This window comes from Rhinatrema bivittatum, chromosome 1 (assembly GCF_901001135.1).
Source record: "Rhinatrema bivittatum chromosome 1, aRhiBiv1.1, whole genome shotgun sequence".
Taxonomy (NCBI): domain Eukaryota; kingdom Metazoa; phylum Chordata; class Amphibia; order Gymnophiona; family Rhinatrematidae; genus Rhinatrema; species Rhinatrema bivittatum.
Window position 1 is genome coordinate 675,440,096 of NC_042615.1, and position 18,958 is coordinate 675,459,053.

The 18,958-nt window shown below is 41.2% G+C and overlaps 1 protein-coding gene across 4 annotated transcripts in view; it reads right to left on the reverse strand.

The window, feature by feature from the left end:
- XRCC4 (X-ray repair cross complementing 4) overlaps positions 1-18,958 on the reverse strand; it is a 607,418-nt gene that overhangs the window by 107,953 nt on the left and 480,507 nt on the right. For all 4 annotated transcript variants that reach the window (XM_029573821.1, XM_029573829.1, XM_029573847.1 and 1 more), the window contains one exon: positions 9,771-9,921. In XM_029573821.1, the coding sequence (XP_029429681.1) occupies positions 9,771-9,921 (151 nt within the window). The remainder of the gene's footprint in view (positions 1-9,770; positions 9,922-18,958) is intronic.

Below are 18,958 nucleotides of genomic sequence, written 5' to 3' on the forward strand. Positions count from 1 at the left end.
GTTCTGCAGGGTTTTAAGGGTCGGAGCTAACTGGGGTAGTGAAGGCTATTAAACAAGGGGGGTTTGGAGGACCTATTTCTTAGCTGGGCGAACTGGGGATGAACTGGTTTAACTGGCAATGGCATCAGCATGTACCACTTTTAAAATCCCCTGACTTAAGTAGTAGAATCGAGATTTGCGTGCACATGCATGCCGACTTAAAATTTGGCGCACACGTGCACATGGCCAAAATATTTTATAATGTGTGCATACGCATACATATGTTATAAAATGGCTGCATCTCTGAGTGTAGGCCGATGCATTTGCGCAAACGTTTGCCTGTGCGCCAGGTTGAAAGTTACCATCTTATTGATTTTAACCATTTTCTTTAGTTCTGTACGTTTATCTTGATTAGACTATAAGCTCTACTGAGAGGTTTTAGGTGGTTTTGTACAACATTGCGTACATTGAATAGTGCTATAGAAGGGATAAGTAGTAAGTAGTAGAAGGTAATTTTAAAAGCCTTTTTTGCAGGTGAAATGGTGTGTTACCCACTGAAATGTGCTTTTTAAATGATCTGGAAAAGAGAACAATGGGCGAAAGGATCAAATTTGCAGACAACACAAAATTATTTCAAGACATTAAATCACAAGCAGATTGTGAGAAATTTCAGGAGGACCTTTGGTTCAGGGTATACCCCCGCCACCTGCATTTAAGAACATAAGAACATGCCATACTGGGTCAGACCAAGGGTCCATCACGCCCAGCATCCTGTTTCCAACAGTGGTCAATCCAGGCCACAAGAACTTGGCAAGTATCAAAAAACTAAGTCTATTCCATGCTACTGCTATTTTCTAAGTCAACTTAATTAATAGCAGGTAATGGACTTCTCCTTCCCCCTTCCTTCCAAAAAGGAAGCAATCTAGGCTAACATTTACCCACAACTCTCCAAGAGTAATTGGTGGTCAACCAGATCAAATGTGCTGGAAAGATTCAACAGAATAAAAAATACTGATCAACAGGCATCAAGGTAGCAAAAGACATCAAATGCCAAGGAGATCATTACAATTCTGTGCTATGTCCAGGTCTAAAACCTGACTACCTATCTAACAATCCACCAGAACCTTCCAAAAATTCTGAAAAGTGACTAAGGACTACTTTTTTCCTATAATCTTCCCTAAAAAAGGCAAATTAGAAATTAGTCTATAGCTTTCACATTATGTTACATCCAAATGAGATATCTTCAAAATTGGCCTTACTATAGATCTTTTCAAACAACCTGGAAGATAACTATCCCTGAATGACACCGCTATAATCTTAGTCAATCATTCTACCGGTAATCCTCTTCCAGAAAATCTCTATTTTTATTAAATATGATGGACAAGGATCAGCCAGAATGTTTTGCCCCCCACAGCACTAATTTGTCAGAACTCCCACAACTGATCAACTACAGATAACCCAATATCCATCCCCCCCCCCTTTTTCTACTTGTTAACTATACTATTTCCATTCAGTTTTAATTGTTGAAGCAAAACCTTAAACCTTTTACTAAAAAATAAAGAAAAAGTATTGAAGTCTAACATTCCCATCAAATCATCTCTTCTTCTTAGGCAATAGAGTCTTCACTACCCTAAAGATCTCCCTACTAGTAAACTGAGCTGATCCTATAATAGCAGAGAAAGCATTTTCCTCCTGAATCTATTGGCCACTTTACTCCAGCCTATTTGATCTGACTCTAACCCAGTCCTTCTTCACCAATGTTATAAGTGCTGCATACCTATAATAATCCATTTCATCAAAGCTATATCATCTAACACTGAATTTACAATCCCATCTCACTGCTCCAACAATGTATACACACCTACTTCTATCTCCTCAGCTACCAAATTATCCATTCGCATACCAAAATCATCCTCTTCAATTTTTCTCCTATCCTATTTTCCATCATGCCTCCCACACCTTCTTCCCCTTTCCTTAATTTACCTGCTAAAAGTTAAAACAGACAGCCTTATGATCTGACCATGTTATCAGATCCAAACCATGCCAGGTCAGATCATTCACCTCATAGAAATGGTCTGAGCCAACAACCCAATCTAAAATATGTTCCCTTCATGGATAGAACCAATTGTTTTAATCTGCAGCATTGAAACAATACCCTTATACTCTGAACCCTCCCACAACTTAAATTATCATAATGCAAATTAAAATCCCCTACTAATAACAAACAGGCCGATTCAGTAAGTCCGCAGGAGAGCGGATGAATGCCCGCTCTCCCGGCGCGCGCACCGGCCACTCGCCAGTGCGCTCGATTCAGTATTTAAATTAGGTGGTGCGGTAGAAACAGGCAAAAGGAGGCGCGTCCCTAGCGCCTCCTTTTAGCCCGGAGCGGCGGCTGTCAGCGGGTTGGACAACCGACGCTCAATTTTGCCGGCGTCGGTTCTCAAGCCGGCCCATTTAAATTTTTTTTTTCTTTTTTAAACTTTTTTTTACTCTTCGGGACCTCCGACTTAATATCGCCATGATATTAAGTCGGAGGGTGCACAGAAAAGCAGTTTTTACTGCTTTTCTGTGCACTTTCCCAGTGCCAGCAGAAACTAGCACCTACCTTTGGGTAGGCGCTAATTTCTTAAAGTAAAATGTGCGGCTTGGCTGCACATTTTACTTTCTGTATCACGCGGGCATTCCTAATAGGGCCATCAACATGCATGAGGGCGCTATTAGGTGCCGCGGGTTGGACGCGCGTTTTCCTCCCCTTACTGAATAAGGGGTAAGGGAAAACGCGCGTCCAAGGGCAGGTTAACAGTGTGCTACATCGGAGTGCACTGTACTTTATCGGCCTGAAAGAAACAAATTGTAGACTCAAATCCAAAGACATCTGAATCTCTTCCACAAGCAGGAGTGCAAAGTAAAATCAATATACCCACAGGTTCTACAAGATACAGTTTAAGAAGCACAGTCTCACAACCACCACAGTTGCAAATGGTAATTGCAAAACAGGCAATTCTGAGCTCTCAAGGCGCCTTACTCTAGGAAGCCTAGAGTGGAGAATGCCGTTTCAGAGTAGGAAAAAACAAATGTGCTGTTTGTTTCAGTATCATGCCTCCTTGATATGGGGGAACATTACATGCTAACTAGCCTCATGCCATTACATATTTACTTTCAAATATAAACAGTGAAAGCTCAAGAAACTAAAAAAAAAAAAGAAAGAAAGAAAAAAATCCTATATGTTATTGTTGAACTGAGTTAATTGCTTGGGAACCTCTAATTCGAATTAAGGGATGACTTTTATGTTAAGTTACTGTATAATGTAATATTACATATCAACTGATTAGTTCTTCCAAACCACCATACAATGATTGTAATATCAGGAAAGCGAGCTGAAGTTGAAACTGTACATACTTATTCTTGTTTGTTTCTTTTTTACAGAAAGGAAGCAAAACTGAAGATTGGTAATGGATTGAGATTAGAAAAAGGTGGTCTTTGACTAATGATAAGCATTAGACCAGAAATATTCTTTCATCTTTTATGTTCACTCAATTGTTGGACATGTGTTTTTCATTTTCATTTAAGGTCTTTCCAGACTTAATCATCTTATATTATGACAATTAATAGACAATACAAAACCCTTGGTGTGGTTCATGAAAGCACTTCATGATTTTTGTGGAGGCTCGTAAAGCACACACTGATGCCATCGTTAAAAGTTCTAAAAGAAAGCATGCTTTATGGTAAGTGGAAAGACTGGGGTGAATCAAATAACAAATGAAAACATTTATTCTGCTATTCAGTGTATACTATCTGATTGTCAAGGGAAAAAAATCTACAAAACTCCAAAATTCAGCAAGTTTGTTTGTCTTCTTGAAGACAAAGTAATTATTGGATGACCTGTACCAACACATTTTTTGCAAATAAAGGAAATATCTTTCATGCACATTTTTTTGGATCTATCATTTTCCTGTTGTTCTTTGGAGATGGCCTCCATTGTACTATGGAGTTATTAATCATTGTTCACATCTACCTGAATTTTCCCCCTATTTAATATCCTTTTCCCAGCAGTTTTAGCCAAGTGAGATTAATAAGATTTGCCATACTGGGTCCATCAAGATCCATCAAGTCCAGTATCCTATTTCCAATAGTGGCAGGATCCCAAAGGGTAGATAGATTTCATGCTGCTTATCCCAGGGATAAGCAGTGGATTTCTGCAATTCCATCGTAATAATGGTTTATGGACTTTTCCTCCTGGAACTTGTCCAAACCTTTTTTAAATGCAGCTACACTGACAGCTTTCACTATATCCTCTAGCAACAATTTCCACATCTTAATTATGTGTAAACAAATATTCCCTTTTAGTATAAATGGACAACTTAGTAACGTCATTATGTGTCATCTAGTCTTTCCTCTTTCAAAAAGTACAAACAACCGATTCACATTTACTTGTAACACTCCACTCATTTTATAGACCTCTGTCATATGTCCCTTCAATTGTCTCTTCTCCAGGCTGAAGAGTCCTAACCTCTTTAGCCTCTCCTCAAAGGGGAATCATTCCATCCCCTTTATCATTTTGGTCACCCTTCTCTGTACTTTTTCTAATTCTGCTCTATATTTTTTGTGATGTGGTGACTAGAATTGCATTCAGTACAGATACAGAAGCATTATGATATTGTCTATTTTATTTCCCATTCCTTTCCTAAAATTTCCTAGCATTCTATTTGCCTTCTTGACTGCTGTTACACACTGAGCAGACAATTTCAAAGTATTATCAGTGAGCCTAAATCCTTTTCCTAATTGGTGACTCAATGTAGAATGCTGCATTGAACAGCTATAATTTGGGTTACTCTTTCTTTCCTAACTGCATGACTTTGCACGTCTCCATATTAAATTCCATTTGCCATTTCTATGCCCAGTCTTCCAGTTTTGCAAGTTCTCCTTGTAGTTTCTCACAATCCTCTTCTGATTTTATAACTCTGAATAATTTTGTGTCATCAGCAAATTTGATCACCTCACTCATTGTTCCCATTTCCAGATTGTTTATAAATATGTTAAAAAGCAGTGATCCCAGAACAGATCCCTAGGGCACTCCACCATTCACCTTTCTCCATTGAGAAAATTTATCATTTAGCACCTCTCACCTTTTTCTTGCCTGCTCCCCTTCTCCCCTACCCCTGTTCATTGTATTTTCTACCTGCTTCAGTTATTTGTAAACCGGCATGATATGCCCTATGAATGTCGGTATATTAAAAGTTTCATAAATAAAATAAAAATAAATACTCTCTGTCTTCTATCTTTTAACCAGTTCCCAATGCACAATAGGACACAGCCCCCTATCCCTTGACTTTTTAATTTCCTAAGTCATCTTTCATGAGGGACTTTATTAAATGCTTTCTGGAAATCTATCAACTGACTCACTTTTATCCACATGTTTATTTATGCCCTCAAAAAAAAATGTAGCAAATTGGTGAGGCAAGACTTCCCTTGGCTTAATCATGATGGCTTTGTTCCATTAAATTATGCCTATCTATATGTTCAATAATTTTGTTCTTTATGATAGTTTCTAACATTTTGCCTGGCACAGATGTCAGACTAAAAATAGACAAGGGCATCAGTTAGAATCCAATTCAAAATACCTATGTAAGCTAACTGTTAAAGGATCATGAGTCACCAATTTAATCCCTGTTAAAAATATGCACTTTACTCAAATAATCTTAATTTTGTTTCAATTTTTCAATTTTTTCAATTTTGATATTTTTTATAATTAAGAGACAAGGCCTCAGAACTGGTATCTAGGGTCCGAAGACCTAAAATTGTTAGCCCAGTAAGTTCAATCACTGGCCTCTTTTGTTAGTCTCTTATTATGAATTATGATAAAATGCTGATGTTGCAATTGCTTGAAATTATTTGAACAACTGTAATATCAATTTTCCTTTTTGAAAATAACTTTTCTGTACTGGAGAGGATGTCAATTCTCCCTTCTGTATATCTTTGCCGATTATAACAGGAATGCTTCACATGATGAAAAAACATCTATCCATATTGGCAGCTTATATCCCAAATTATAAGCCCAAATTCTTCTAGCTTTCGAAGATGTGTTGTAGTTTCAGAATGTTACTGACTGAAACTTGCCTGATATTACAAGGTAGCCGGACATAAACTTGCTCTAATATGTTTTTTCTCAGCAAACGGCTTGTTACAATGTTGAGTCAGCAAGTAACGGCTACAAAGTATCAAGGAGGCATATTACAAAGTCTCAAAACTTGTTGCTGATATCTGACTAGGGCATGCCTCACTTGAATTACTTCTGAGCGACTGTCGGCTTTCCCTTATCATCTAAATTAAAAGTTGTGCTATCTCCTTCAAAAAGGTTAGTGCCAGCAGTCTGGTTTGACTCTGCTTAAGGTAGAATCCATCCTTTCCAAAAAAGTTCCCTCTTTCTCAAAATGATGGCCAGTTCTTAAAAAACCTAAAATCCTCTTACCTGCACAATTGTCTTATCCATGCATTGAGACTCTGGAGCTCTGTCTGCCTTTGGGGTCCTGCACGTGGAATGGGGTACATTGTGTTGTTACGAGCGCGAGGAGCGCGGTCGCCTCTAAAGCAGGTGGTGAGCCCTTGGGCCATGGCAAGACTTAGGGAGGAGCCCCAAGACACACCGTGGGAGGTGAGCCGATGCAGGCATGGTGAGCCAGGCGGGTACTGAAGCAGGGGGTAAGGAGCGGAGTCTGACCCTCAGCCGGACCTGCACGCCCATGGAAACCAGCAACGCAATGTTGGTTGGTGAACAGTCCTCCGACTGTTCCAAGCCCTTTCTGACATGCTGCTGGGTATGGCATAGGGCGGCAGGCTGGACAGAGGCGAGGGCAGACAGAGTCCTTAACACACTGAAGACATCAGACGGGGGCTGAAGCAAGGCATCCAAGACAGGGCTGAAGCAAGACATCAAGGCAAGGGCTAAAGCAAGACATCCAAGACAGGGCTGAAGCAAGACATCAAGGCAAGGGCTGAAGCAAGACATCCAAGACAGGGCTGAAGCAAGACATCCAAGACAGGGCTGAAGCAAGACATCAAGGCAAGGGCTGAAGCAAGACACGGGCACTGTCCCTCAGGTCGCCCTACACAGCCAGCACGGCTGGACTGGTCACGGACCACCCTGTTCTACAAACACGGGAGCGGACAAGTGCAGGGAAGAGGAAGCGGTGGGTTACTGCACTCCTGGCAGTCAAGGTAGGGAAGGTTGCTGCACTCCTGGCAGCCTAAAGCAGGTTTGCTGCACTCCTGGCAGCCTAAAGCAGGAAGGAACATTGGGAACTGGATCAGGCACTGGATCAGGAACAGACATCAGGCAACATCAGGAACAGACATCACGGCAACTTCAGAGACAGGACAGGACAGGGAGCCATCGAAGCAAAGACGACCACGGAGGACCTGGATTAGCAGACAGAACATAGAGATGTGCAAGGCTAATCCGAAGGCAAGCAGGAAGTGGAATGAAAGTCCTTTTATACAGCTGATGTGGGCAACTCCCTGGGAGGAGTTCACCAGGACCGCCCCTTGCTGACCCTATAACTGAGGTGGAGAGCTGCGGGCCGGTCCCTAGGGAGAAGGGCGTGGCCGAACCAGGAAGTCCAAACAGCCAAGCAAGCCACAGGCAGGCCTCAGGAACAGCTAGGCCTCCCAGGCCCTGGAGCAACTCCTGGATGGTACTAGGGATGTGAATCGTTTTTTGACGATTTAAAATATCGTCCGATATATTTTAAATCGTCAAAAATCGTTAGGGCCACGATACAATACCAATTCCCCCGATTTATCGTCAAAAAATCGTAAATCGGGGGAAGGGGGAGGGCAGGAAAACCGGCACACTAAAACCCCCTAAAACCCACCCCCGACCCTTTAAATTAAATCCCCCACCCTCCCGAACCCCCCCCCCCAAATGCATTAAATTACCTGGGAGTCCTCCGTAGCGGCGGTCCGTGGCTAAATCGGGGGAAGGGGGAGAGCACGAAAACCGGCACACTAGATCGTGAGGTCTTCAGCCAGCACCATTTTTCAAAATGGCCGCCGCAAAATGGCGGTGGCCATAGACGAAAACGATTCGACGCAAGAGGTCATTCCGGACCCCCGCTGGACTTTTGGCAAGTCTTGTGGGGGTCAGGAGGCCCCCCCAAGCTGGCCAAAAGTTCCTGGGGGTCCAGCGGGGGTCAAGGAGCGATTTCCTGCCGCGAATCGTTTTCCGTACGGAAAATGGCGCCGTCCGTACGGAAAATGGCGCCGGCAGGAGATCGACTGCAGGAGGTCGTTCAGCGAGGTCCGGAACCCTCGCGAGATTTCCGGACCTCGCTGAACGACCTCCTGCAGTCGATCTCCTGCCGGCGCCATTTTCCGTACGGAAAACGATTCGCGGCAGGAAATCGCTCCTTGACCCCCGCTGGACCCCCAGGAACTTTTGGCCAGCTTGGGGGGGCCTCCTGACCCCCACAAGACTTGCCAAAAGTCCAGCGGGGGTCCGGAACGACCTCTTGCGTCGAATTGTTTTCGTCTATGGCCACCGCCATTTTGCGGCGGCCATTTTGAAAAATTGCGCCGGCTGAAGACCTCACGATCTAGTGTGCCGGTTTTCGTGCTCTCCCCCTTCCCCCGATTTAGCCACGGACCGCCGCTACGGAGGACTCCCAGGTAATTTAATGCATTGGGGGGGGGGGGGGGGGTTCGGGAGGGTGGGGGATTTAATTTAAAGGTTCGGGGGTGGGTTTTAGGGGGTTTTAGTGTGCCGCTGGACCACCAGGTAATTTAAGGCATTTGGGGGGGGATTTAATTTAAAGGGTCGGGGGTGGGTTTTAGGGGGTTTTAGTGTGCCGGCTCACGATTTTAACGATTATGACGATACTTTACACACACAAACGGCAACAATACGATTCCCTCCCCCTCCCAGCCGAAATCGATCGTTAAGGCGATCGAGGACACGATTCACATCTCTAGATGGTACACAGGTGAGGCCCTGGCTTCGAAGCGGCCTCCAGTGGAAAGGTGAGATACCTCCTGTAGCGCAGCAACAGGGGGGATCGTAACAACCTGGAGGTTCTGGATTTCAAATTTCTAACTAAAATCCTAAATTTGACTTCCAGAATTACCCTCCTGCACTTTCCTATATCATTGGACCCACATGTACCAAGACAGCTGCCTCTTCCCCAGCACTATCTAAAATCCTTCTATGTTATGCATGTGGTCCACCATCTTCACACCCAAGCAGGCAAGTTACCAAACAATCATTATGTCCATCAGCTACCCAGATATCTACATTTCTAATAATTAAATTACGAACTATAATGGGTATCCTAACTCTTCACTCCTAAGCACATGCCCCTGGAGACATATCCTCAATGCAAGGGAATACTACACCACCTTGAGGGCAACTACAAGCTACAAGGTTGAATCTTGCCATAGCAGCAGCAACTTACGTGGTTGTTGGATCCCGGCACGTGCTTGTGCGCGACTCGGACTTAATGGCGCTAACCCGGGCCGCCCATGCCCAGACCCCGCCCCTTTTTGCAAAATACTTTCCGATGCATGCACCAGGAGATATGCATGTGCCTGCGGGCCTCTTAAAATCCATGCGTCCCACGTGCATCCCAATCACACACGTATCTCCTGGATTTGCCACTCACAGGGCTTTTAAAATTCACCCTTTAGTCTTTTAAAAGTTATTTACTACTATGTGATAAAACCATTCCAAGTCACAATTTGAACAGGAATTTATGTTAATGGAAATCTTTCTGTTTTATTAGTAATAAGCCATTTATTACCTTTCCTGCTCTTGAGCCACTGGTTCCCGCTTAGTCATTTTGCCTTCTGTCACTACTCTTTTTTCCCTTCGTTGCCTTCGTTTTCTGCTTGGTGCAACATCTGGAACATCATCAGGGGTGCTGAGCAGGGAAAGTCTTCTAACTAAAAAAACTAAAATAAAACAATGCATTGAGGATATAAGTGAAAAGCTGGGAAAGAAACAATACAACATATTATAAATCACTTCTTAAGCATTTAAGTATTCTATCAAAATGGTTTAACTTCAAATGATGGGCAAACCTTACACATACTAGTTCCATGAAATTTCATACAAAATGCTGGGTTTTCACTAGCAAAGAGAGGCAAAAGGCCCACAGCAGAATTTAAAACTGATGTCATCATTTATGATTCGTGGATGAGGAGGATTAACTGTGACCGGCTCAATTGAAAGTATGCTGTATGCAAAGCAATATGTGACATGTGGTTCAGAAGGTTATTCACATTAACTGACAAGGCAGTCATTCAAACTATATCCACTAAGATCTAAGTAGGTGGGAGAAGTGACTGAAAAGAAACCTGAGGAACAAGACTTTGAGGGGGAGGGGGCAGGTCAAAAACAAGCAAGGGGGCAGGTAAAATGCTAATCTAGAGTCAGAGCATGGGGGATGGGGGGAGAGGAAAGGGAGAGCTAATTAACATAAACACAAGAATTGGTTAAAGTGTTGACGAGAATTGTGAGAATAAAGCATATCTTCTTAAATTTTGGCTTAATAAAAGGGAGGAAATTAGGAATTGGATTCAAATGACAACAGAGGGATACAGACATAAGTCCTATTTGAAATGAAGAAAGCATACATGGGGGTAACTTGATGGTACGGCAGATACTACCCTTAGCAGAAGGCATGGAGATTACTAACCTTAACCAATAAGCCTTGATGCTTTTAATGCAACTGCAACAGGTCAAAGCATAGGTGCAATTCCTCTGATATTTAAATTAGCTACATACACAACTCAGAGGTACTCGGCAAGTTATTACGTCCATACCTGTTTTATTATCCAACCTTTCAACATACTTTTTATTATAACAATTCTTACTAGACCACAATGCCAACATAAAAACTTTCCCCTTCCATTCATGCATTACCCTACATTCGCACCTCTCATACCTCTCATAAACTATTATGATTAAAATACTCAAATGCATGTTATCCAACAATGCCTCCGATGCAATGTTTTACACATTGTTGATATTACTATTGCATTGCTTTCATCCTGTACTGATAACCCATATTACTGATATATATATTCATCTGTTCATTACAATTGATGACTAACACTTTCAACTGCATTGCTCTCATATTATACAATTGATAAATAATTCAATTTATATATACATCCATCTTGTTCATTCACATGTTTAATATATTATTAGAGCGTTCTCTCACTGGACCGTTCCTTCCAAGCTACAAGAACCAGGCACTCAAGCATTGTGTTCTGTGATAAGTTTGCTTGGGGGGTTAAATAGAAAACGTTTTGCATATGTAACAATTACTTTTATAGTATAGTTATGATGAACATCAGTTTATTAAATCTGCTTGTTTTACGCTGGTTATTTGTTTATAATCAATTTGTATCTTTCTGATGACAATATTTTTGATGCATGTATGCTTTGCTGTATTACCTTTCTTCTTGAATAAAAAGATTTCCATTAAACAGTTGTCTAATTGTGAATTGGTTGTGGAGCTTCTTTCTTGCAGTTTAACATGATGGCATGAGCAAAACATGTCCCAAGAGGTCTAAATAGAATAGCTAACATTCTCTCAATTCAAATGGTCTCTACTGAGAAAACTGGCACATGGAGCAGATCAATTGGGAATGGCAGTGATCAAGCAGCTATGGCAGTTTGCAGCCTGTGTGTTTGGGAACTCCTGAGACAATTAGTGGTCCTGCGTGGCATACAAGCACAGTTATAAATGGATAGAGGGCCTCCTCAGGGAAGGCTAGAACGAGATCCCAGTGGCTGACAGCATAGTGGTTGCATACATCATTCAACCTAGTGATGAGGAGTTGCTAGCAGGACTGTATCATTCCACTTGGTTGGCCTTTCTTTCTTTGCCAAGGTCTAAGATTGGGAGCTTCTTGTTGAGAAGACACATGGCAGGTTGAGCAAAAAAAATAGGACTGGTACGTGTTTGGCATTGGGATATTTATTTAAAAAATTTATAAGCTGCCTACAACCATGGGACACTCATAATCAGATACTGCATATATCGAGACAAAACAAAACACATAATAAATTCCTGTTTCCAAGTTACAATAGAATAGTATGGCTGACTTGCCTGCAGTGTGCGATTTGTCTATGCTGGATGACTTTTTCTATGTGACATTCTGCAATGACAAACAGTGGCATCCTCCAAGAAGGGTAGGCAACAGGATAGTTTACTGATTTATAATGTTGAATTGATTTGGACTTAATTGTATGTGTGCGCACACAGATTTAAGGAGGAACAGGTGGTAGCTATTGATTCTCAGTTTAGTGGGTCCCCTCATGATATATCCAATACAGAATACTAGGAAATACTTGGCAATAAGGCTGAAGACTGAAAAGCATTTTTTAGTACATTAAAAATTGTTCTTGATTATAAAGCATCAATTTACTATCCTATTTAAATATTTGGTGGCTGACAGTACCAATAAGAGCCAGTTCAGGACTGGACTGGGGTCATCACCAGCACAACAGAATGGGTTGCCTGCTGCTGTAATCCAGAAGATCGGTTACTGGAAATCAGCAATGTTTACCTCTTATATTTTATGGAAGAAGATATGGTCAGTGTGCTATCATTTTTTTTTTTAATGTTTGCAGACTTGCCAGATTGGCATAGGACAGTCTGGATAATGGGCAGGCAAATGAGCACTATTGAGGCTGTTTGAGTGTCACTTGGGAATGGCAGAAAGAGGCATGTAACTGATCCCTTTTCTACAGCATAAACAAAATATCCTCATGTATCCAGATGAATTGCTAATTCACATCTGGAGGCCAACGATCTCAGTAACCTGTAATAATGCTTGCAATCAAGAAGAGCTATAAAAGGAGACCTTGTAATCCCGGTAGTCAGATTACATGACACAGCAAATTTATGATCACATACTATATCTTGCCATCATTGGAGACATCAGAAGTTCTGGAACAGGGTCTTGAGCATCAGAAGCAAACAAATAAACCATGAGTGGGCCACAGCTAACTGTTTAAGGCTTTTCAGAGTTTATGAGATTCATCTTTCTGATATCTGGCAGGAATTGTTCAACTTTGTCCAGGAGGCACTGGAGGTTAACTTGTGTTAGTGTAAAATAGTTATGCTACAGCTTAATTTGGGATTGTGACACAAGTCAAGACACTACCTCATGCTTCTGACAGGGTACAAGAAATGAATTTTTAGGGGTCCAATTTTAACATGGTTGGGCACTGTGGCCAGCCCTTCATCCTGCTTCCACCCCTTACCCAATCCTGTGTAGGTCTTCACAGCAGTGGCTATAAAACCCTTTTCATTTCAGACAACACTCTTGTCTCTTCACTAGCTCCCTGGATTGTCTCTACTGTTTCTCACTCTCTTTCTGTGATTAAGGCAATTACATTACACAAGTGTTAATCCCTCAGGCTGCTGTAAAACAATCATGTAAACAGGTTTCCACCCAATCCAGACATTTCTGAACTTTGAAAAGGCTGAGAGAAGGGGGAATAATTACCTGTCTAAAGTAAACAAAGACTTTGATGGCCTCAAAGTTTTACCTGTCTAACCCAAGGGCAGTGGTGTTTTCCATTCAAAGTATCCTCTTTAAAGTTGCAGGGGACCATGGACTGGCAGTGATTCCAATGCCTTCAGACCATCTAACTCCTATACCTTTAAGGAGTTGATTCAGATCAGACATGGCTCTACTATAGGAGTGGCAGCCTAAGCCAAAAGTGAGAGGGCACAGGCACCAGAGTTCCATCCGTGCAACGCCTCTGCAGGGTACCCAAGTTAAAGGTGTCTGTGGGTAGATAGCAATGAGTAGAAGTTCATTCCCAAATGGGAATACTGTAGTGCCCTCCCCTGGGCACTACAGCATGGGAAGATCTGTGGTGTCAGCCCAGTGGCTCAGTAACAGTGTAAAGGGTTCCTAGTTCAATTCTCAGATCAGGTCTTCCATACCTCAAGTTTATTGGGGTTGGTGATGCTGAAAAGGCAACATTCATAGCCTTTGGAGGGGAAGAAGCCATGGTCATCATTAAGACTGACACTTGGTGACCAGAATTACAGCCCATGATATAAAGTCCCGTAAGGCATCCTGGTGAATGGCTTTCAGCCTCAGGTCTGCAATAATCAAATTAGAAACAGTGGGAGGATGGATCTAATAAAATAGGGGAAAATCCCCAGATAGCTGTGCATGAAGGCTCAATGGCGCCAGAATCCCAGCACTGGGTCCAATTGATTAGGAAGAAAAATGAAAAACTAGGCCAGAAAAACACAACACATTCTCCTCCCAAAAAAGATGTAGGAAACCATCTCAGGCATATAATATTTTCTTCAGTGTATAATGCCTTGGTTTTAATATATATGATTTTCTGTGTGAAAGTCTGCAAACAAATGTGAAATGAAAATTCTATGATGAAATGAATGAAACTAGCTGCTAAACGTGACTGGAGAAACAAGAGTACTGTACACATCAACATCTGAAGCCTTGTATGTGCTCCCTAGGTATTTTGCTTGGGTAACTTCCATGCATCAAATAACATTCATGGTATTTTAATATTAGCTGAAAACATTTTGGTGCCAGAACATCTTTAACCAATTAAATTTTCTGAGGTTTTTCAAATCAGTCTGACATTGCCAAGTGTGGCTTAATCCTGTGAAATTGGGTCAGATTTAAGAAAGTGAAACAGTAGTTTAAAATGTGCTTGATTTAATACTCGAATAGTACATCAAGAAGGTAGGCTGCCAGTGTTGCTGACAGAGCAACGCTGGGTGCTGGGAGTGTAATGAAATTCCTCCGTCTCCTGGCTTGGGTTTGGGAGTATTGGGGGTTTCTGGCTGGGTTGGGAGGGTGGGAAATGGGAGGGGCTTAGAACCATGTTCTTTGTTTTAATATCTGTGGAGGAGAGGTGGGGGCAGAATTAGGAGGGGAGACCAAGGCAGAAGCTTTTTCTGTAACATCAAAGGGATGGTTGGAAGGTGAGAGGATCCATGTGCTGCACATTTTCATTTATCTTTTTGTTGGAAAGGAGGTGGGATCCCTTGAGGAAGGGGGCTTTTTGACTTCCTGCATTACTTTCTAAACTTGGCAGCAGGGAAGGGGATCCCTTGGTAGGCTTTTGGCCCCACTGCCCCATGTTAACTTTTAAAAACAAGGGCAATATTCAACAAGTTCGACCAACTAACTTTAGACCTGTAATTTCTTCGACCAGACCTAATCAGGTAAATTTATTTAGCTAGTGCTGAATATCAGTGTTAGACTTATAAACTTAAACAGAATAAAGAAAACTTATTGTGTGGAAAACTCGTTACAGAAGATTCTTGCTTAAATTCCTCAAGGAAATAAAAATCCAGTCTTGAAATCTGCTGAAGTTGATCAATCTAGATATCTAATACTGACATGGTTCTATATTTCGAGGTTATCTATGCTTCAGGGTCTTGGTGTACTTCAAAGATCATCAAAAATATGATTTCATCCCCATACTAATTACATTGAAAATGGCTTATCATAGAGGGCTCATTTAAATACTGGAAGTCAGAACTGATGAAGTCCAAAGAAATGACTAGCAAACTATCAATCAAACAAAATATTCAGTGCTCAGAGCTATAAAAAAGACATTCCAGAAATGAATTATAAAATGTCTAAATAATCCATTGCAGTAATAAAAACAATTCATCTTCATCTTTCAGTGAGGATGGATAGCATTTAAATTAAAAATCCACTATTGTCCCTCAGGTTGAGTTTGTATTCATGTCTTTTGTGGTTTATAGGTATCTGTTCTAGCACTGCTCAATGTAATTAAGTAGACGAATGATTGTGAGCTATGCAATGCTCTACCATAGGAGTCAGGAGTATAAGAGTGTGAAGACAGCTCCTGTCTTCATGTCAATCAGGTTTTGATCTTGTGTTTAGTTCTACCTATATAAATTAAAGGGCATGTGCATTGTATAACATACACTACGAAAGATGCAGTCACTGATCTGTGATGGTACACAGTCTTGGTGTTGGGATGAACCCAACTAGATCCTGTTAAAGTAATGTCACAAAGAAAAGATGCACCACTAAGCTAATTATTGCCATTGATGGTACTATTGTCATGTGGCAGTGATATATTTGCCTGTAAAACTAGTTCTGACATTACGGATGTGAGCATATGCAATTAACGGTCTACTGTAGAACATGTGCCAATATTTGTATATGATTAATGCTATTGCTGCAGATCTATTAGAATATTGAAGGACACATGCTAAACAAAACATTCTTAGGTTATGTGTAATACAGCAATATGTCCCTATTTGCATACAAAACTCTGTGATATGCATTCTTAAAAATAGCATGGGGATAACCTCGCCCTGTAAATCTCTGAAATGTGTTTGAATCTTAAATTAAATGGTAGAAGAACATAAGGGTCTAATATGCAGAAACTGGCTTCAGAAAGTGACTGCTGAAGCTTCCTGGGAGCAAAGTGTAGAAAGGTGTTTCTGTCAATAGGCTTGCAAAATAAAGTGAGAACCAATGAGAACCAGTCTTATTGATGAATATATCCAAAAAAGAAAATAGATGCTGATGATAAGCCATGGTAAATTTAAGACGGCAATCCAATATATTGATCCAAGTCAGAAACAAAAACAATTCTCTTGTATGCCATGCCATACAAAAAATATCAACATATTGATGTGAATGCAAAACATCTTGAAAAAAGTCAGTGCCATACAAATAAGTGTCCTGAAAATGAGAAATGTATAGGTTGGCAACACTTTGGAGCCATAGAGGCATCTGTTGCTATGCCTTTGATTTGCATAAAAAACTGGACTCAAAACAAAAAAAAATCCTGCACAATGCCAGATATGTCAGCAATAAAATAAAATCAGTCAGAATATGAACTAGTTGTAGCCTCATACCAAGTGTATTTTGAATAATCAATAAAGCTGCAGCTGTTTGTATACAAAGAGTCAATATTAAGGGTAACTAGAAACATATCTTCTGTGACTTCTCCTATTCCACCCAAGATTCCTAGCATATGTGACAAATCTTGTACATAAGACCTGGCTGAGCAATAAAGAGATTACAATAAATATTCACAAATTTTGATAATGGTTCTAGTAGAGAACCGAACAAAGGGATTATAGTATGACTGGATGGATTGTCTCATGATATGTGCATTTTAGGAACCAAATAAAAAAAAGTGGAATACAAGATGGATGTAATGTACAATATACAACATCTTTCTTGGTCAAAAAGCCTGATAATTCTTCATCTTGAATCAGCTGAGAATACTGAATAGGACAGGAGGTATTACAGAGGATATGTTTCCAATTACCCTTGATGTTCTTCAAAGGACACCAATACCCTGAGAAGCAGAGACAACCTCGAAACATGGGACCATATTGGTATTAGATATCTAGATTCATCAACTTCAATGGATTTCAAAATCCTTGAGGAGTTTAAGCATTCATTTTCTGTAATGGGTTTTCTGCACAGACACATTTTCTTTATTCTGTTTAAGATGTTTTATTGCTATCACCTAAATTGAGCCTATGATTATACAATGGGTTTGAAGGGGAATGCTCTTTTTCCCATTTCACAGTAATATGAATGCTTTATATGTTTAAGAAGTTATTTTTATGATTTAATCATTATTCATACTTGATTTAAGCCAGTTTTGTAGTGATCAGTTTTGCTAGTTTTAGTACCTTCAATAATGCATCATGGGATGACAAGAAAGGGAAATGATGCAACTCTTGCATGAATTGAACACAGAAGGCAATGTCCTGGTAGTGGGGGATGTTGTGTCAAGTCGAATACTTGAGTAGTAAAGAAGGAAAATGCAGAGGGTTTACAATGGAGATTGATTGAACTTCCTGCTGATGTAGTCTAAGTGCTATGGTTAGTAACGAACTGCTGTTGTAAGCTGAAAGAAGCCTGTAATATAACTATATTTATTATGAACAATTCTGCAGGAAATTAGAGGCTGACTTGTTTGTGAAAAATAATGGTAATATAAGCCAGTGGTTTATTAAATTGCTCCTTTCCCTGCTGGCTAGGATAAATTAAAAGTCATGAGAGATAGCTCCTGACCATTTTTTTCTTTGTTAGTTACAAGGAATGCAAATGCCAAATGTTTTTTTTGAAAGTAATGTGCGGGCCCATGCCAAAATGCACGGAGCCTGTGAGTTACATGAAGCTGGGCCGTGCGCATGGCCACGCAACTGTCGCCTTTTTTTGACATCATTGGGGTTGGCTAGCCCCCTGGCCAACCCTGATGACAGTGGTACCTGGACAGGGTGGGCGCCAGCCTCTTTTGGCGGGCTTCCGCCAGCATGTCATCACGAGCGGCCGGCTCCCTGGCTGCTTCTGATGACGTGGCAGCATCGTTTAAAGGGCTCAGCATCTCACGGGACGGCCCCTTTTCTCTGGTGACCACATTCACGTCTGTTTCACTTCCCTGCAACTGGATTCTCTGCTTCATCGTGTCGGCCTCATTGTTCCTTCCCGACGCAAAGCTTCCCTTAACTTCTGCCTCCCCCTTTTCTCACCCTTGCATGCCCTTATTTAAAAAAAATAAAAAATAAAAATAAAAAATAAAAATAAAATATATATATATATATATAAATAAAAAGGAGGAAGTGCTACTTCTCGGCTGGGGTGGTTGGGTCATTGGTTGCCCCCCGCCCCCCCCCCCCCCCCACCACCATCATCACCGAGGGGGAGAGGGTGAGCTCTGTATTTTTGTTCAGAATCTCTGTGGATCTGGCACTAGATCCCTTGATCTTGAACACTTGGAGCCACTGGTTTGAATCTCGCTGCTCCTGACACTCAACAGCTCTTGCTTGGAGCAGGTAAGAGTTCTTAGCCATATATATAAAAAAAGAAAGAAGAACAGAGAAGAGGAGAGAGAAGAAGAAAAGAAGAGGATAGCAGGTAGGAAGGAATCCTTTTGCCACAAGGAGGCCATCTTGGAAACACGTGGAGGAGA